Genomic DNA, 20151 nt, shown 5'->3' on the forward strand with positions numbered 1-20151 from the left:
TAAGACTTCTGAGACAATTTGTAAACCCACAGGTTCTGCCACCTGCGAGGACGTGGACATATGCATGGTAATGGTGCCTATAGGATCGTCTCCAAGCCACACTCCAACCTGACTTGTAGTGGGGGGGTGGAAGATAGGCAATGAATGCTGGCTTAGCCTGTGACGTCTGCATCCAATGAGTGATTAGTTAATTGGATTGTCTCCATTTCCAGCAAAGTAAATCTGTAAACATCACCAAGCAATTTCTTTGTTTCCATGTACAGTGATAACAGGTGTGTTTTCTGTGTAGTGCAGTTTTGCCATATGATGGGTACCTTCATTTGTTTGCATCCAGAGCAACCTGATAGGACTTTGTGCTCATAGGATGCCACATGTGAGGTTGTTGAGGTTAAACATTTTATTGGTAAGGTGTGCAAGGAAAAGAAATAAAATGTGTCAATTGCTCTTTCAACTTTGTGGTTGACTTGAGTAACTTTGGGAGAACCCTTTTTGCTTTCTGCATTGGATGTATCCATGACGTAGATGATGCAAACAATAAGAGTCTGAAGATTTTCTTTTTGGATAGTAAATACAAATTATGTTAAGGATGGGTGCCAATAATTGTTGCTCACTGATTTAGTTTAAAAAAAACACTTCTTTAAAAATTGGATTGAGGATATCAGCCTTGTAATAATTCTATTGATAAATTAAGTAGTGTTTGATTTTTATACTTGTCTTTGTTTATCATATGCAGATCAGGCAGGCCAGTTTTGCCAGGTTACTGCCCAGATGGTACTCGTATGTTGTTGGAGAAGTATGAAGGAAATCTCCTTGCTTTTAGGCTTTTTGTGTCAACATTTGCCTCTTCAGTCAATACCTGACTTAAAGGATGGGCTACTGATGATCCACCAGGTATTATTCAGAATTCTGTTTCTATTTGATATTGTTGCATATGATATCTCTTATATGATATGATATAAGTCTTTGAAAGTGGCAGGACAAGTTGGGATAGCTGCTGAGATGATAAAACTCTTGGTTTTATAAATAGAGGCTTAAGATTGCAAAAACAATGACATTTTGATGAACAGTTTTACTTGTTAGGCTATTTTTCCCAATTTAGACACCACGCTTTAAGGTAAGATGATGTGGCTTGATGAGAGGGTATAAAAGAAATTTACTAGAATGGTATCAGATGAGGAAGTTCAGTTCTCCTAGAATCATAGAATCCCTACGGTGCAGGCCATTTGGCCCATCAAGACTGTACCGATCCTCCAAAATGCATCCCATTCAGACATTAAATGTGCATTTCCCATTAGCTAGCTCACCGAGCCTGCAAGTCCCATGACACAATGGGCAATTTAGCATTGCCAATCCATCTAACCTTCACATTTTTGGACTGTGGGAGGAAACTGGAGCACCCAGAGAAAATCTATGAAGACATGTGCACGGGAAATCATGTCTCACAAACTTGATTGAGTTTAATAAAGAAGTAACAGAGGATTGATGAGGGCAGAGCAGTGGACATGATCTACATGGACTTCAGTAAGGCGTTTGACAAGGTTCCCCAGGGGAGACTGGTGAGCACGGGTAGGTCTCATGGAATGCAGGGAGAACTAGCCACTTGGATACAGAACTGATGTGAAAGTGGAAGACAGAGGGTGGTGGTGGAGGGTTGTTTTTCAGGATGGAGGCCTGTGACCAGTGGAGTGGCACAAGGATTGGTGCTGGGTCCACTACTTTTTGTCATTTATATAAATGATTGGAATATGAGCATAAGAGGTATAGTTAGTAAGTTTGCAGATGACACCAAAATTGGAGGTGTAGTGGACAGCGAAGAAGGTTACCTCAGACTACAACAGGATCTTGACCAGATGGGCCAGTGGGCTGAGGAGTGGCAGATGGAGTTTAATTTAGACAAATGCAAGATGCTGCATTTTGGGAAAGCAAATCTTAGCAGGACTTAGACACTTAATGGTAAGGTCCAAGGGAGTGTTGCTGAACAAAGAGACCTTGGAGTGCAGATTCATAGCTTGTTGAAAGTAGAGTCGCAGATAGATAGGATAGTGAGCAAGGTATTTGGTATGCTTTCCTTTATTGTTCAGAGCATTGAGCACAGGAGTTGGGAGGTCATGTTGTGGCTGTAAAATTGGTTAGGCCAATTTTGGAATATTGCTTGCAGCCCTGGACGACTCCCTATTGGAAGGATGTTATGAAACTTGAAAGGGTTCAAAAAACATTTACAAGGATGTTGCCAGGGTTGGAGGATTTGAGCTATAGGGAGCTCAAATAGGCTAGGGCTGTTTAACCTGAATCGTCAGAGGCTGAGGGGTGACCTTATAGAGGTTTACAAAATTGAGGGGCATTGATAGGATAAATAGACAAAGTCTTTTCTCTGGGGTGGCGGGGAATCCAGAACTAGAGCATAGGTTAAGGGGAAAGATATAAAAGATACCTGAGGGGCAATGTTGTCACAGAGGGTGGTACGTTTATCGAATGAGCTGCCAGAGGAAGTGGTGGAGGCTGGTACAATTGCAACATTTCAAAGGCATTTGGATGGGTGTATGAATAGGAAGGGTTTGGAGGGATATGGGCCAGGTGCTGGCAGGTGGGACTAGATTGGGTGGGGATATCTGGTCGGCATGGACGAGTTGTACCGAAGGGTCTGTTTCCGTGCTGCCCATCTCTATGACTCTATGACATGGGAAGAACGTGCAAACTGCACACAGACAGTCGTCAGAGGTTGGAATTAAATCTGGGTCCCTGGTGCTGTTAGGCAGCAGAACTAACCACTAGACCACCGTGCCTCCCTGTTCAGTTCTGTTGAAGATATCAGATAAGATACATAAACAGAAGTTACTCATGTTTGTTTAATATATGAAACATCTTTAATTAGATTATATTATCATATTAATAAAGAAAAATATTGATACGTGCTAAATCCTTTGGCATTTAAATATATTCATGTATGTTGTTGAATTATGAAGGAAATCTCCTTGCTTTTAGACTTTTTGTGTCAACATTTGTCTCTTCAGTCAATACCTGACTTAAAGGTTGGGCTACTGATGATCCACCAGGTGCAGTGTAATATTCCATTGATGGAATAATGGATGTGGAGGTTGTTTTTTAAACAAACAAGTCAGAAATCAATTTGGACACTGACTGAAATTCATTAGTTCCGAGAAGGCATATGGCTACATTCAAGGCCTGTGAGAAACCCTTGTAGTCTTAATGAAAAATATATTTACACTTCTGAGTTTGACAGGTAGAGAAAACAGAACAAAACCATTAATTTTGTTTGGATATCAGGTCAGAAGAAAGCAAGCGTTTATTTCAAAAGGAAACGGCATCTCTGAAAAGGAGGTTTTTGTTCTGTTCCATTCAGGCAAACCAGTCACCTTAGTTTGTGAAGTTTCCAAGCCAGGAGAGTTTGGTATAGAAATCTTCACATTGTTAGCACTGAAAAAGTTTGGAATTTAAGAATTATGAAAGATTCATGTCATCAGATTCTGGAAGGAATAGTAAAATTGTTTCAACATTTCAAACTAGAGAAACTGGAAATCTTCAATGCGGTAAATATTCAAAAGCTGAGATGGGATTAATATTTCTCTGAGCTTTAAGTCTCTAACAGATGTCTGGGAAACATTGAAACTTTGTGTTCAGATCTTTCTAACTACAATATATGGCTTAGATTATTTGTTTTGTTTTGTACAATAAACTTATGTTCTGTTGTACGAGAACACCTGCAGCCTCATGGGAAATCGTCCTCTAACTAACCACCACTTTAGCCAACTAAAAGAATTGAATATATGATATTCAAGCCAGGTATCATTGGGATCTGACTTGTACCATTAGTTGGGATCCGATCAATATAGATACACATGGTGCAGGATCTAAATCCCATGTTTTATGGGTATATGTTGTGCTTTGCTTTGGTGCAGATGTCTGTTCATGTTTTTGGAATTTTGCATGTAACTACAGATATGGAAAAAAATCATTGGTGATACAAAAGTATTCTAATTGCATTTGGACTATATGCAGACTGACTCTGGATACTGTCAACTAATAATTAGTCTACTGCAAGAACAGAAAACACAAATATGGGCATTGTGTAATCTGCATCAGGTCTACTGCAGAGGATTAGGTGATCATTATTGTTATATTGTTCATTAGCATAAGTACCTGAAATTTGAAGCCTGAGAATGAGTTTGCTTTGCTGGTATAAAATAAACTTAGTTTGCTGCTAATGCAAACTGTCCAGTTTCAATGAAACTTTGATGCCTTTTTTAATTTTGTGCTACAACTTTCAACATTTTTGCTGCTTCTGTTGCAAGAGACTGCACTTTGTTGTATGGGTTCACTGGTTGATTATATTTTGGATTAAATAAATTTGAATAATTTAATTTTGTGCCTTGATCTGCAACCATATCTAATTTAAGTTGCAGTGAATTTGCAAACATAACTCCAAAATTAATATACACAATCAAAAGTGTATGCAATTCATGGTCTGGAAGTTAGCATAATTGCTTCATTAGTGGTTTTGCTCCTATTTTGCTTAGAATCCCTACAGTGTGGGAACAGGCTATTTGGCCGAAGAAGTCGACACCAACTCTCCAAAGAGCATCCCACCCAGATACCCCCCCACCTGTAACCCTGCATTTTCAATGGCCAGTCCACCTAACTTGCACATCTTTCCACTGTGGGAAGAAACCAGAGCCCCCGAAGGAAACCCAAGCAGACAGAGAGAAAATGGGCAAACTCCACACAGATATGAGAGTATCACATTATTAGACTTTTAGGTGTTTGTCACTCTCGACAAGAGCCTGTGATCTTCGGTGCACCAATGTAGTTGTGAACTGCAAATAGATGAAAAGGCATGACTTCATTGCCTTCTGTTAATGTCCAGTTTAATATTCCAAATCATCAAAATCTTGCATGAAATGTATTCTCTATTACATCTGCAATGTAGTGTGTTTAACTCTCATATCTAGCAAAGAAACTGCAAGTCGACTCCTATCAACAATAAACAATAGTATTCATTTATTTGACACCATTAATTCTATAGCAACAGAATACTCTATCTACTAACGCTCTACACCACAAATCTATCTTGTACTTTAACTCTGGATGATCATACCCCACCACACTAGATCTTGGCTTTGATCCATGTGGCGATGATCTTCTAGTCTCCTCCCAGCAGTCGCATGGATGTCTTTTCTTCTCAGTGGTTGGTCTTGTGTTACTGCCCCTGAGTGTGGAGTTGCTACAATTCTTGTACCTGAAAGTCTTTGTGACTTTTAGCGGGGGTCCTTACTGTCCACCAATGGATCAATCAGGCTTGATCACCCTGATTGATTGTACTCCACCAGATGTTCATATGTTGATGATAGAGTGGTCCTTAGGCATCCATCCCTGGAGGTTCTGGGTGCATATAGCCCCCTCCAAATAAGAGTATGAGGCACCCCTGTGTCTGGTACACACCTTGAGGGCATTCTGGTCGTTTCCATTCAAACCCAAATTAGAGTGTGTATTGTGTGGTCATGTTGATTGTATACTCTCTGCTTGTAACAGCAGCCGGTCTGGATTCTGCAGCATTTCTATTAGCACAGTCACTTTGCTCAAGGCTTGCCCCAGTTTCCAAGCATGATTTTGTTATTGTCCAATCTTTGAGGGATTTGGGAGTCTTTGTGATCAATTGCAAAATCCACCTAAACTCATCACTTTGAGCAGCCTGTCCGGTCACATCTCTGAATTCAACAAATCAACTATTTTACTTGAAGGACCTAGCATTAGTGTAAGGTTTAATCAATATCTGTTATATACATCCTCAATTAAATGTTTATTCCTCTAAAGTCACAAAATGGGAGACCCAGCTCTGCCCATGAACTATGACTTCTGGTAGTAATTTTGCAAGAATCCTTTGATTCTGGAAAGATCCCAGAGCGTTGAAAACTGCCTTCTTAGAAAGGGAATGAGACAACAAAAAAGATGACTATAGGCCAGTTGGTTTAACATCTGTTGGGGGAAAATGGCAGGGTCTCTTATAAATGATACAATAGCGGAGCAATTAGGAATACATAGTATGATGAAACATAGTCAGCATGGCTTCAGAAAGGGAAAATAATACCTAACCCAAATTATTAGAATTCGTTTAAGGTAACAAGCAGGATAGATAAAGGAGAAGATGCTGCGGATATAATATATTTAGAATTTCAGAAGGTGTTTGATAAGATATTACATATTGGACTATTCAATAATTTAAAATCCCAAGGTGTTGGATGTAGTATGTTAGCATGAATAGAGGATTGACTAACTAGTAGAAAACAGTTGAGTGAAGGAGTGCAACTAGTGTAACTAGTAGAGTGCAACAGGGATTTTCGTGGCCACAATATTTACAATTATTTATTTACATCACTATCAGTGACTTGGATGAGGAAAGTGAATGCATTATAGCCACATTTGCAGTTAACATACGAATAGGTGGAAAGGCATGTGGTGAGGATGACTCTATCTGCAGAGGAATATAGACAGGCTAAGCAAATGGGCAAAGACTTAGGACATAGAATATATTGTGGGAAATGCACCTAGGCAGGAAGAATAGAGGAACTGAATACTATTTAAATGGAGAAAGCCAGCAGAAAGCTACATCACAGAGGGATTTGGGAGTCTTTGTGATAAATTTCAAAATGCTAGCACACAAGTAATAATGAAAGCAAATGGGATTTTGGCCTTGATTTTGAAGGGACTGGAGTATAAAAATGGGGAGGGGATTGCTTGCTAAACCTGTGTGTTGGCACATGTCAGACCATAACTGTATATACTATGAAGGGTTTTAGGCCCCTTTATCTCAGAAAAGATATATTGGCATTGGAGGCAGTTCAGAGAAGGTTCATTAGACTAATACCAGGTATGGAGGGACTGTCTTATGAAGAGAGATTGAGAAGATTGGGCCTGTACTCATTGGAATTTAGAGGAAGAGAGATGAACTCATTGGAATATAGAAGATTCCTAGGGAGCTTGACCGAGTAGATGTGGAAAGATGTTTCCTCTTGTGGGGGAGTCTATAACCAGAGCGAATAACCTCAGTATAAGGGGTCACCCATATAAGTTGTGGAGGAATTAATTTTGTTGATAGTGAATCTGTGGAATTCTTTCCTGCAAAGGGTTATAGAAGCTGGATCATTCAGTATATTCAAGGCTGAGACAGATTTATAACTGGAATAGGAATCCAAGGTTATGGGGGAAAGGTAGGAAACTGGAGTTGGGAATTATCAGAGTACCATGATCTCATTGAATGGTAGAGCAGATTCCACGGGCTGAATGACCTACCTCTGCTCCAGCATCATATGGTTTTACTGTTAATTACCGCCTTTTAGGTCATTTATAGATTATCTTAACTCACGTAATCTGTACCTTTTTTTAAAAAAAAGTTAGTTAAGGATTGTTCTCCATAGATTAGCTGAAATACTCAATTTCTCTTCTTAATGATTACTAGGACCAGTAAGTGAAACATTTCCTTGTGTTTTACTACAATGGACTTGCTCTAAAACTGAATATGCGCAGTAACTAATATTTCAATGCCTAAAAGGAATGTTGGACTCTGTGCAGACTAACAGACAATTTCAGTTATGAAAAGGCCAGAATGTCAATTCAGGAGATTTTTTGTTAACTATGTGTCCCTTGATTTCATAACTTCTCGTGAAATATTTTTGGCTAAACCTCCATCAGTATTTTTTTAATCCTTTTCAGAATTTCCTTGCGACGTTGCTTCAAATTCTCACTCATCTTATGAACAGTGTTTCACCAGTCCTGGTTGTAAGTTTCCTTTTTAAACACTGAAAATATAGGTAGTCATATTTTACCTGAAATAACATAAATGGAAATATCGGACAATACTTAAATATCTAATATGATTTTGGGCAGAAATAACTAATGCGAATTAGATTCAGACAATGAGGGAACCAGCTTATCATTTGCCCCTTTTTAATAACAAATTGAAAAATAAAAGAAGGTTCAGCTCAGAACAGCTGCTCTTGGTGTAGTGAGTCTTAGCTTCTGAAAGTTGAAACTTTATTGCTGGAACAGCACAGCAGGTCAGGCAGCATCCAGGGAACAGGAGATTCGACGTTTCGGGCACAGGCCCTTCTTCAGGAATTCCTTAGTTCTGAAAACCTTAGTTATTTTTCAATCAAAATTCTCCACCACCCTTTTGAAAATTACTGGCAAAGATTTAGTTTTACTAGTGCTAGTCACTGTCAGAACCTAACCTAATTGACAAGATGTATGTTTAAATCTGATTGCTGTGATCTCTGTGGAAACAATTCCCATTTCTCCTCACCTGCGTCCAAATTTTTACTTAGTAGATAGCAATTGTGTTGGCTTTAACCCTAACCTTGACTGACATTTTCCACTCTTGTCCCATCCCCACCAACTCATTAAAGTTGGGACCCTGATGTCATCGATGTTACAATGTTTTAACTTGACAGAGATCAGTTAATTCAGCACAAACTGGAATTTAATCTGATACTTTCCTAGTTAGTTTTATGGTTGCTTAACTACAATATGTATTCTCCAAATTCATTGTCATTTTAATGCATGCAGGGGCAGCAATTACATGAGAATTTAGTGTTGGTATTTTCACACAGTTTCCTTCCTGCTCATATCAAGAGGTTGGAATGGAATTATTTGTAATTTCCTGGTTCTTTTTGTTTTTCTTAATTGTGTGGTTTATCAAGTACCGATTAGCAAGATAATGACCTTTTTAACCAGAAGCTGCTTCAAATTAAAATAGTACAACTGCCTTCATTATAAAGCATAAAGATTCTCATTTGGAAGCAGGTTCAGAAGTAAAGCCATTTTTGGATGACATTTCTGAGACAATAAATTATATTTGACCACATCAAGATTGCACATTGAGAATGGTAATTGAAAAAATCGACTTGGGCAGGATAATTCAATTGCTCGACAAGCTGTTTTAAAAAAAAATGAAACTGGACAGACAACCTGGCAACAACTTGGCACTGGAAGGGACAATGGCAAACAGTCATGTTAACCCTGCACACTTCACCAGACTGATGCCAGGTGTAGAGTGGCTGTCCTTTTGAGAATTGGAATAGATTGAACCCGTACTCTTTAGAATGTAGTAGAATGAGTGGTGACCTTATTGAAACATAGATTCTAATGGGATTGCCAGGGTCAGTGTGGATAGTTGTTTCCTTTTGTGGTTGAGATTTAGACCAGAGAGCTTAATCTCCAGAATAAGCGGTCACCCATTTAAGATGGAGATGAAGAGGAATTTCTTCTCTAAATCTATGGAAATCTTTACCACCCAAAATGCATGATCTAAGAATAAAAGTGTTGCATGTTTGAGACAAAGTCAGAGATGCAATGAAACCTTCCTTCTAAATGTTGTGAATTGTGGATTTTATTTTTTACAGTGGAGAGGTGTTGAGGCTGGGTCATCAAGTATATTCAAGGCTGTGATAAACAATTTTTTTAATCAAGAGAGACTTCAGAGTTATGGAGAAAAGGTAGAAAGTGGAATTGAGAATTATCAAATCAGCCACAAACTTATTGAATGGCTTAGCAGATATAGTGGGCTGATTGCCCAATTTCTGCTCTTGCGACTTACGGACTGGTGCCAAAATTGGAAGAGCTGTCTCAGACTGGTCAAGCAATATAGAATCATAGAGGTATACAGCACAGAAAAAGGTCCTTTGACCCATTGCATCCTTGCCGGTCATAAGCCACCACTAAATTGTTCTAAACCTATTTTCCAGTACTTTGTCCATAGCCTTGTGATGCCAATGCATATAAATGCACACCTGAATGCTGCTAAAATGCTGAGGGTTTCTGCCTCTACCACACTTGTAGGCAGTGAGCTCAGATTACTCCACTCTGGGTGCCATGACATGGCTAATGAGGGAAATTGCAGATAGTGTTACACTCAAAGAAAGGGCCAAAAAATTACAGCAGACTTTAGGATTAGGAACACTTTAGATTCCAGCAAAAGACAAATGGATTGGTTATGAGAGAGAAAATAGAGCGGGAATAGGTTTGTGTGGACATATGAATTTTATTATAGATATGTAGATATGTGAGGAAGAAAGATTAGTAAATTCAAATGTAGGTCACTTAGAATCAGAAACAGAGGAAGTTACAATGGGGAACAAAGGGATACCAGCTCAAATACATGCATACTGTGGTTCTGTCTTCACAAAGGAGGACATAAATAACATTCCAGAATGTTTGGGTAACCAGAATCTTGAGTGTGAGGAACTGAATGCAATCGGAGTAGGGAAATGGTTTTGAGAAGTTGAATGGACTAAAAGCTGATATCTACATCCAGAGTACTTGACAAAGTTGTCTTGGAAATGCATTGGTGGTCATCTTTCAAGATCCTATGGAATCTGAAACAGTTCCTTTGGATTGGAGGGTAGCTGATGTTCTCCCACTAGAGAGAAAACAGGTGACTACAGACCAGTTTGCCTGACATCAGTCGGAGGGAAAATGCAGAAGTCCATTATAAAAGGTTTAATAGCGGAGCACTTGGAAACAGTGACAAGATTGGACAGGGTCAGCATGGATTTGTGAAAGGGAAATTGTGCTTGACAAATCTACTGGAATTTGAGGATGAAATTAGTAGAGTTGATACAGAGACAGTGGATGTTACTCTGACTGTCAGAAGGCTTTTCAATAAGGTCGCACATAAGACTATGTACAATTAAAGCGCAGGAGATTAGGACTAGTATACTAATGTGGATAGAGAACTGTTGGCAGACAGGAAGTAACAAGTTGGAATGAATGGGCCATTTTCTGAGTGGCAGCTAGTGACCAGTGGGGCATCCCAAGGATTAATACTGGGATCCTAGCTATTCATAATATATAAATGATTTGGATGAGGAAATGAAATGTCATGTCTTCAATACATGCAAAGTTAGGTGGGAGGGTGAATTTTGAGGAGACTGCAATGCTGCTTTAATATGATTTGAGCAACTTGATTGAGTGGGTAAATGCATGGCAGAGGACATATAAATGGGTAGACATTAGTAAACCTTGATAGCAGTAAGGCAGATTATTATCTGAATGACAATGGATGGATAGAAAAAAAGGGAGGTGCAATGAGACTTCGATGTCCTGGTACACCAGTTGCTGAAAGTAAGTATTGAGATACAACAAACAATAAGACAGCAAATGGTATGTTGGCCTACATAGTAAGAGGATTTGAGCAGGGTTCTCTTGCTGAGACCACATCTGAAGTATTGTGTGCAATTTTGGTTTCCTTATCTGAGAAGTCTGTTCTGGCTATGGAGGAAGTGCAGCAAATGTTTACCAGTCAGATTCCTGGATTGTAGGACTAACGTATGAACAAAGAGTGGATCAATGAGGACTGGATTCACTGGAGTTTAGAAGGATGAGAGAGAATCTTGGGAAACATGAAATTCTAACAGTACTGGAAAGAGTAAATGCAGGAAGGAGGTTGCTGATGATCAGAAGTCCTGAACCAGGGTTTAGGATAGGCAATTTAGGATTGAGGTGAGGAAAAATGCAGTGGTGAGCTTGTGGAATTCTCTTCCACAGAAAGTGGTTGAAACCAAAATTTGGAATGTTTTCAAGAAGGGATTAGATATGGGGCAAAAGTGAGAATAGGGTACTGAGTTGGATGATCAGCCATGATGTTGAATGTCCTGCTCATGCTTCTATTTTCAATATTTCTAATATTGCTCAAACACGATCTGCAACCTGATGGCCTGACATATCCCCACTTTACCATCAAGACAGGGGATCTGCCACCATACCCAGGTTGGGTGGCCAATTTGCATGTCTGACTGCTACCGGTGAGGCCGGGCGGTGGGATCCTACTTTGGTTGGCCTCTGTCGACCTTCACCTTCGTTGTGCCTTGTGGTTTCCTGAGATGGATAACACCAGCTATTGTGAGGGAAAATTTAGAAGGAACTAGTTGTTAGATGGTTTGATTAGTCTTTTGCCCCATATCAAGGTCAGACGACTGATTTGCACATCCACGGGTGGCACGTTGGCTCAGTGGTTAGCACTGCTGCCCCATAGTGCCAGAGACCTGGGTTTGATTCCACCCACAGGTGACTGTGGAGTTTGCACATTATGTGTGTCTGTGTGGGTTTCCTCTAAATGCTCGGGTTTCCCCTCTCTGTCCAGAGATGTACAGGTTAGGTGCACTGGCAATGCTAAATTGACCATAGTGTCTAGGGATGTGCAGGCTAGGTGGATTAGCTATGGAAAATGCAGGGTTACAGGGATTGGGTGGGTCTGGGCGGGATGGTCTTTGGAGGGTGGGTGTGGCAGCAATGGGCCAAATGGTCTATTTCCACATTGTAGGGATTCTATGAATCTTAGTTCAATGAAGAGTGCAGAAGGGCATGCCATGAACAGCACCAGGCATCTCTAAAAGTGAGAAGTCAACCTGGTGAAGCTACAAAATAGGACTATTTGTGTGTGAAGCAGCATAAGAGCTAAGTGATAGACAGAGCCATGTGATTCCACAACCAATGGATCAGATCTAAGCCCAGCAGTCCTGCCACATTATTTTGTTAAATAACCCCTGGGGGAGGAGTGTTGACAGGCATCCTTATCGTCAATGATAGGGGAGCCAGCACATCAGTGCAAAAAAAAAGCCTGAAGCATTCGCAGTACTCTTCAGCCAGAAATGCTGAGTAGAAGGTCCACCTTCGCCATCTCCCGAGATCTCCAACTTCACTGATGGCAATCTTCAGCCAATATGATTCTCATCATGTGGTATGAAGAAATGGTTGGAGGCATTGGATGCTGCAAAGGCTGTGGGCTCTGACAGCATTCTAGCAATACTACTGAAGACGTACGCTCCAGAACTTATTGCATCTCTTGCCAAACTGTTGCAGTATAGCTACGAAACTGGCATCCACCAGTCAATATTAAAAATTGCCCATGTATGTCATGCAGGCCAAATCTAACCTATACAATAACAACCTCAACAGTTTCTTCTTGATCATTTGTAAACTGATGGAAGGTAGTTATCAACAATGCTGTCAAGTAGCATCTGCTCAGCAATAACCTGTTCACTGACACCCAGTTTGGGTTCCTTCAGGGCCACTGTCTCCTGACCTTATTATAGCCTTACTTTGAACACTGACCTGTATTCCAGGGGTGAGAGTGACTACCCTTGATATCAAGGCTGCCTTTGACTGATTATGGCATCAAGGAACCTTTGCAAAACTGGACATCAGTTGGAATTTGGAATACTGTCTGGTTGAAGCCCTAGCTGGTACAAAAGGGAGATATTTGTATTTGTTGGCTAAAGGCATCTAAGCTCCAAGGATATGTGGAAACACCACTACCTGCAATTTGCCTCCAAGTCACTCGTTTCTTCAGTATTGCTGTGTTAAAATTCTGGAACTCCCTTGGGGCATTGTGGGTCTGTCTACAGCTTTTGGACATCGTGATTCAAGAAGACAGCTTGTCACCACCTTAAAGGATGACTGGAGATGAGCAATAAATGCTGACCCAGTCAGCAACACTGGCCATTCCATGGGCAAATTTAAAGGAGTTAAATTATATGACAATTACTTAATGTTTTGCACAGAAACTGACAACTTGTATTCCATTCTCCCGAATGGAGATTTTCAGAATAAAATGATCATGTTATGCACTAAATATGTTTTAAATAAAACATAATTTCCGACTTTATCTCTTGTAATATAGGTTGGAGAAATTGGAGAGTATTTTAAATGTCAGCTTCTACAATCCAGACATAGAGGTGCATTTGAATTAGCATACGTTGGATTTGTAAAACTCACTGAAAGACTTACCAGGTAAAGTGCAGTTAGACCAAGTGTTTTTCTTCTGATTCAATACTTTCCTTTCTATGTAAATGAACAGTTAAGACAGTTTGTTTGCTGTGCTGTCAGCTGATTACATTTTGTAAATGATGAAATTCTTTACAAACTTTTTACGTTACAGATGTGTGTTGGGAGAACGTGTTAATTGCACCTCTCTTCTGAATTAACTTTGGTAAAGAAGTGCATATAAACTGGTGACATTTTCGCTGGATAACACATACAAACTTTTCATTTTAATGATTTTAATCTTGCTTGATGGGATGAGTAGAATGAGGCGGGGGGGGGGGTTTAAAATTGCAGTTGGACACTTTGCTTAACACCGTTGAAACATTCCTCTTCAACCCACTTTGCTGCTATTTCAACTCCTGAATGTTGTGGAACATTGTGGTTGACTATCATAGGCAAACTGAGACCAATTATTAGTATGCAAATGTATGAGCACCAACCATTTCATTCTGGCTTCTGTAATTATTGAGCCATAGGGCAGTGATTCATATTGGTGAAGTTGCCAGGACAAGTTGCTGCAAACACAATACACTGCCTGCCAAATCCAGTAAAAGATTCCTAAATCCAGTAAAAGATTCCTTCCACATTTTAAGGATTTTCGTGTGGTCAGGGAAGAACAGAAGTTCTGCAGATCCCTGAAGGAAATTTTGGATCTCTCTTGAGAGGGAGATAAAATTGCCTGAATCTTCCTTAGGTGCTCTGGTAAGAATTTTATTTTTGCTATCTACAGATGCTAGATCCACACCAGGTTAAAATGGAGCTGCAGCAGAGAAACATGTTGTCATGTTTTCCCTATAACCCTTGATTCCCTGACTGATTCAAAAGGCTACCTCAGCCTTGAATATACTTAATGACCCAGCCTCAACAGACCTCTGTAGTAAAGAATTCCACAGATTTACAACCCTCTGAAAGAAGAAATTCCTCCTCATCTCTGTCTTAAATGTGCAACCCCTTTTTCTGAGATTATGCCCTCTGGTTCTAGATTCTCCCAGAAAGGAAACCTTTCCACATCTGCACTGAAATCCTCTAAGAACTTGTACGTTTTGATAAAATTGCCTCTCACTCTTCATCATAGAGTCATAGAGATGTACAGCATGGAAACAGACCCTTCGGCCCAACCCGTCCATGCCGACCAGGTATCCCAACCCAATCTAGTCCCACCTGGCAGCACCCGGCCCATATCCCTCCAAACCCTTCCTATTCATATACCCAAAACAGGCCCAGCCTGTTCAGACTCTCCCTTAGCTCCACATTACAATGAATATAGGCCCAATCTATTGGACTACCCAATTACTCAAGACAGTTCTTCCATATCTGGTATCAGCTGGATGAATCTTCTATCTTCTCTGGACTGCTTCCAATACCAGTACATCTTTCCTTTGATAATTGGCCCAGAACTGTTTACAGCATTACTCCTGTGGTCTGACAAGTTTTCAGCAAGGCCTTTCACAAGGTTCCATGTGGGAAGCTGATAAAGAAGATAAAAGCTCTTGGGGTCCAGCGTAACTTGGCAAGTTGGATCTGAAACAGTATGGTGGAAGGTTACTTGTGTGACTGGAGTCTGGTATGCAATGGTATATCATTGAGATTAGTGATGGCTTTGTGCAGCTTTCATGCAGTCCATGTGTTTGCTCGGTACTATCGCACCTACCCAAACGTTTTTCATCCCTGGACCTGACCTCTTACCTATGCAGGGTTGATTCTATGATTCCCACACCAAACTTCGTCCCCTGCTTAGTCTTGTGTCTGGCTTGTGCATTCCTGATGCTGTTTCACCATACATGCACACCGTTACTCCTAAGTGCACATCTGCTGGCGCAACCCTAGAGGCTAATGAGGGATAGTCCTATATTCAAATAGAATCCGGGACAGTTTGGTATCTTGTGAAGCTGTAAGGTGTTTCTTTAAACCTGCCTTCAAAGTTTGGACTGTTCTTTCTGCTACACCATTGGATGATGGATGATATGGAACTGTCCTTGTATGTCAAATACCATTCAACTTTAGGAAATACTCACATTCCCTGCTGGTAATCGATGACACTTTATCTGTAACCAACACGTTCCCAGTCAATGCATGGTCCTCCTTTCTTTCAGGGTGGTATAGTAGTTCAGTGGTTAGCACTGCTGCCTCACAGCACTTCAATTCCAGCCTTGGGTGACTGTCTGTGTGGAGTTTGCACACTTTCCTTCTGTCTCCTGATTCCTCCCACAGTCCAAAGATGTGCAGGCCTGGTCATGCTAAATTGTCCATAGTATCCAAGGATGTACAGGCTAGGTGGGTTAGCCATGGAAAATATGGGGTTACAGCAATAGGTTAGGGGGTGAGTCTGGGCGGTGTGCTGTTTGGAGGGTCTTTGTGGATTAGATGGGCTACATGGTCAACTTTCTCACTCTCAGAATTTGATAATTCTGTGACTGTTTCCAGGAGGCCTTGTATTGTAAACGATGTGCATGATTTTTCTATCGTCACCCCTTATGTTTGACGAATGAACTTTATGCACGTCCAGCCAGTATGAGTTGGCATTCACAATGTTGAAGGACATTGAGCCCACGGAAGAACCTGTGTAGTAGATGTGTAACAAAGTCCAGAGTTTATCCAGCCATTTCCACGAATGTGGGTGAACTGCTGGTGATAATGTTTGTTCTTGTTGGCATTCTGGGCACTACCCGATCCATGTGGCTATGTCTGCATCCAATCCCAGCCACCAGACATAGCTTCTTGCCAGCATCTTCATTTTGGAAACCCCTGGTGACCCTGGTGGAGTTCAGAATATCTGAAGGCGGCCTTTGCTCAGGACAATCCCTCTTGCTCCCCATATTAATATGCCATCCTTTACGGTGATCTGGTCTCTCCATGTCCAAAGAGGTTTCAGTTCCGGTTGTGAAATTGCTTTGGTTTCCCCCATCATTACCAGCTGTTTCAGTTTGGGCAGAACTGGCTCTTTTTGCATAGAAAGTTTGATATTGTTAGCTGTGACTGGAAGTGTGTCCAGAAAATTGCAATTCTGTACTCTTCCAGTGGTGGTACCACCAATGGTGTATCTGCCAGTGGGAGGTGGCTCAATGTGTCCATATTTGCTACTTTGCCTGCCTGATAATGTTCCAACTTGTAATCATATGTACTTAGTATTAGAACCTACTGTTGAACTTGGTCTGAAGCTATTGGTGGCACTGCCTTGTCGTCTTGAAGTAGACCTAGTACGGCTATGTGGGCTGTTATTATTACAAATGTACATCTGTTAAAGGTATTGGTGGAACTTCTGGACTCCCAATATGACCATCAAACTTTCCTTCTATATCTGGGCTTATTTTTGCCCTTCATTAACCAAAATCCTGGATGCAAATACTATTGGGCATTCCTCTCTATGGGCCACTTATGAACTAATATGACTCTGATACAGCACGGGAGGCATTACCCAATCTTGCTTGGGATCTTCGTGTGCTAGCACCTTAGAGAATGATAGCTGTTTTTTCACTTCCTTGAAAGCTACGACTTGGCTACATAATCATTTCCAAGGCTGATCCTTTTTTAAGACTGATGCAATGGTGCAAGGATGGAGACCAGATTAAATATGAACTTTCTGTAAAAGATCAGCAGTCCACGGAAAGACCTAAGTTCTGCTACAGCTGTGGGAGCCAGGACGGCTTTGACACCCCCCCCCCCCACCTAATTTTATCTTCCAACAGGTGTAACCTGGTCTGTAGCCCAAGTAGGTCACATTTGGCCTTGAAGGCATATGCTGCTTGGGAAAAATGTCTAAGGACTAGTCCAAGTTCTCTAAATGCTCCTTATTTGTCTTCCCTGTTATTAGCACATTATCTACATAAATGGCAATCAAGGATAGATCTTGTAAAGTGATCTCAATTGTCAACTGAAAAATTGCACAGGCTGACAATACCCTAAATGGCAGTCTTGTCTCTTAGATATTAATTATAACATAAATCTGGGAATCGTCTAACTGCAGTTGAAAGTACACATGGCTCAAGTTCAGCTTCTTGAAGAACAGCTCCTCCTCCTCTTCCCCCCCCCCCCCCCCCCCACCCCCGCCGTGCCCCCAACCCGGCTTTGCATATTTATTCAGCTTCGAAAAGCAGTTTACTATTCGTTTAAAACACCCAGAAAGGTGAATCAGCATGACCAATGCTGCCATTGTGCAAACTAAAGAAGGGTTACACGCGAAATGTTGACTTCTCCACCTCCTGGTGCTGCCTGCTGTGTTCTTCCAGCCTCCTGCTTATCTGTCTTGGAATCCAGCATCTTCAGTTTTTTGTCTCATACTGCAAATTGGACTGGATTGCTGATTCTTATGCTTTCCAGCCTTCTGATGTCTGCCTCTACTTTATCCTGGAAAAGCGCAGCAGGTCAGGCAGTATCCAAGGAACAGGAGAATCGACGTTTCGGGCATAAGCTCTTCTTCCCGAAACGCCGATTCTCCTGTTCCTTGGATGCTGCCTGACCTGCTGCGCTTTTCCAGCAACACATTTTCAGCTCTGATCTCCAGCATCTGCAGTCCTCATTTTCTCCTCTACTTTTTCCTGTAAGGCAAATGACACTGGTGGGCCTAGCAGAATCGTGGAATTGATTTCTGTTCAACATGCAAGGTGGCTTTGGATTCTTTGATAGTCCTTTGACCTTTCTGAAAAACTTCTGGGTATTTAATTACGACTTCATTCAGGCAGCATTTTTCTAACCGAAAAATGTTTAGCCATTCCAGGTGAATCATTCTTAACCAATTTCACCACATCAAGCTTGAGCCCAAGTCTTTTATAACTCTCTGTGGTAACTGATCCAGCTGCTTCTCATAAGAGATCGGAACTAAAGTTGTACTCTTAATCTGTAAGTGTTCCCCAATATAGATTCTCAGTCTAGCCAAGGTCTTGCACAAACTTGAGGGTTGGAGCCCAGAGCGAATTGTCTTTAAAGACTGATTCTGTAGTCACGGAAGTTGCCATGCTGGTATTGACCTCCATTAGAACCGGGTGACCATTTAACTATACGTTTATTTTGATTGGTTCTGATTTGGATATTGCTAAGCAATTTAACTGGTCCAGACCAGATGTCGATTAACTTTCCAGGGTGTGCGCCCTCCTGAATACCAACCTGTGAGTTCTCCTACTTGATTTAAGTCAAGTGGGGCTCTCGTGCGGTTTTGAGTCTACCTACAAGCAGCAACTACAATGGTTTGTTCGCCCGGATCCTGAAGAAAATTTTAAATGTTTGGCTGAGGCTTGGCTTTGTTTTGTGGTTTTGCTGTGGGCTGACCTCGAGTCCCTTTGTTCAGAATATGTCTTGAGTGAGGCTATACAATTGCCTTTACTCAAGTGGTGTCCTCCAAGTTCGATCAGGCTGATGAAGGCGACCACTTACATTAGAATACCCTGCAACTCATTTGTTTGACTTGCTGCATTTTCTAATGACAAAGTCAATGTTTAAGGTCCAGTTGGACATCCACGAGTAGGTGCTTTTGCTTGATTACATAATCCCATATGCCAAGTGGTTACTAAGCATCCCATTAAAGATTAAATCAAAGTCATATGACTCAGCCAGTTGTCTTAACCTAGTCAAAAATCCCGGTACGGATTTGCCTGTTTCTCAAATTGCCGATTGCAACTGGTGGAATTTGACAATTACAGAAGGCATGGGGTCATAATATTTGTTAACTAAATCCATCAATGGTTTGAAAGCTTACAGTATGTTGTGCCTCAGGGAAAATTAAGCTCCTAATAACCAAAAACGTTGCAGGCCCCAAACTGTTCAGAGAATTGCTCATTATTTTCATCTGTCCCAGTGTCATTTGCCTGGAAAAAATAATGCATTCTTTCCACATGCTGGGCCCAGTCTTTGGCAGGATCAAATCAAGCTTGCTAAATAATGGCAGGACGCCAGAAATGTTTACCCCAACTCAATGACAACTGTCTTACGCAAATTTCTTCAGGAGTGTGCTTTTCCCTCATCACCACTGAGGCTGGTATCTTGTCACTAACTCAGTTTATTTACACATGGAGAGTCCTTGACACTGGTCCAGCTCCCCAGAGCCAACTCTCAAGTCAACAGAACCTTTGACACTCCTATTCTTATCTGTCAGCCAAAACTCCCTGATTGGACCAGATTAACAGCCCCAGGCAAGGAACTCATATTCCATAAGGTCCACTGTCTGATCTCATTACAGTCACTACGGCTTCCATTGCTTGACTAAGCAACTGTGTAAACCAATACTTGCAATGGGTGTCACATTACTTGTTTTCAAAAAGTGCAGAAATCCTTCAACAAGTCTTGGTCTTTAAACCAATGTTTTCCCAGTTCTGTCCAGAATTAAAA

At 41.0% G+C, this 20151-nt stretch overlaps 1 protein-coding gene across 2 annotated transcripts in view; it reads left to right on the forward strand.

Annotated features, from left to right (window-relative positions):
* Positions 1-20151, forward strand: part of thada (THADA armadillo repeat containing) — a 380305-nt gene that overhangs the window by 77300 nt on the left and 282854 nt on the right. For both annotated transcript variants that reach the window (XM_043695686.2, XM_087991280.1), the window contains exons 20-21: positions 734-891; positions 13691-13800. In XM_043695686.2, the coding sequence (XP_043551621.2) occupies positions 734-891; positions 13691-13800 (268 nt within the window). The remainder of the gene's footprint in view (positions 1-733; positions 892-13690; positions 13801-20151) is intronic.

This window comes from Chiloscyllium plagiosum, unplaced genomic scaffold (assembly GCF_037043375.1).
Source record: "Chiloscyllium plagiosum isolate Xiang-an unplaced genomic scaffold, Cpla_swu_hap1 HiC_scaffold_10, whole genome shotgun sequence".
Lineage (NCBI taxonomy): Eukaryota > Metazoa > Chordata > Chondrichthyes > Orectolobiformes > Hemiscylliidae > Chiloscyllium > Chiloscyllium plagiosum.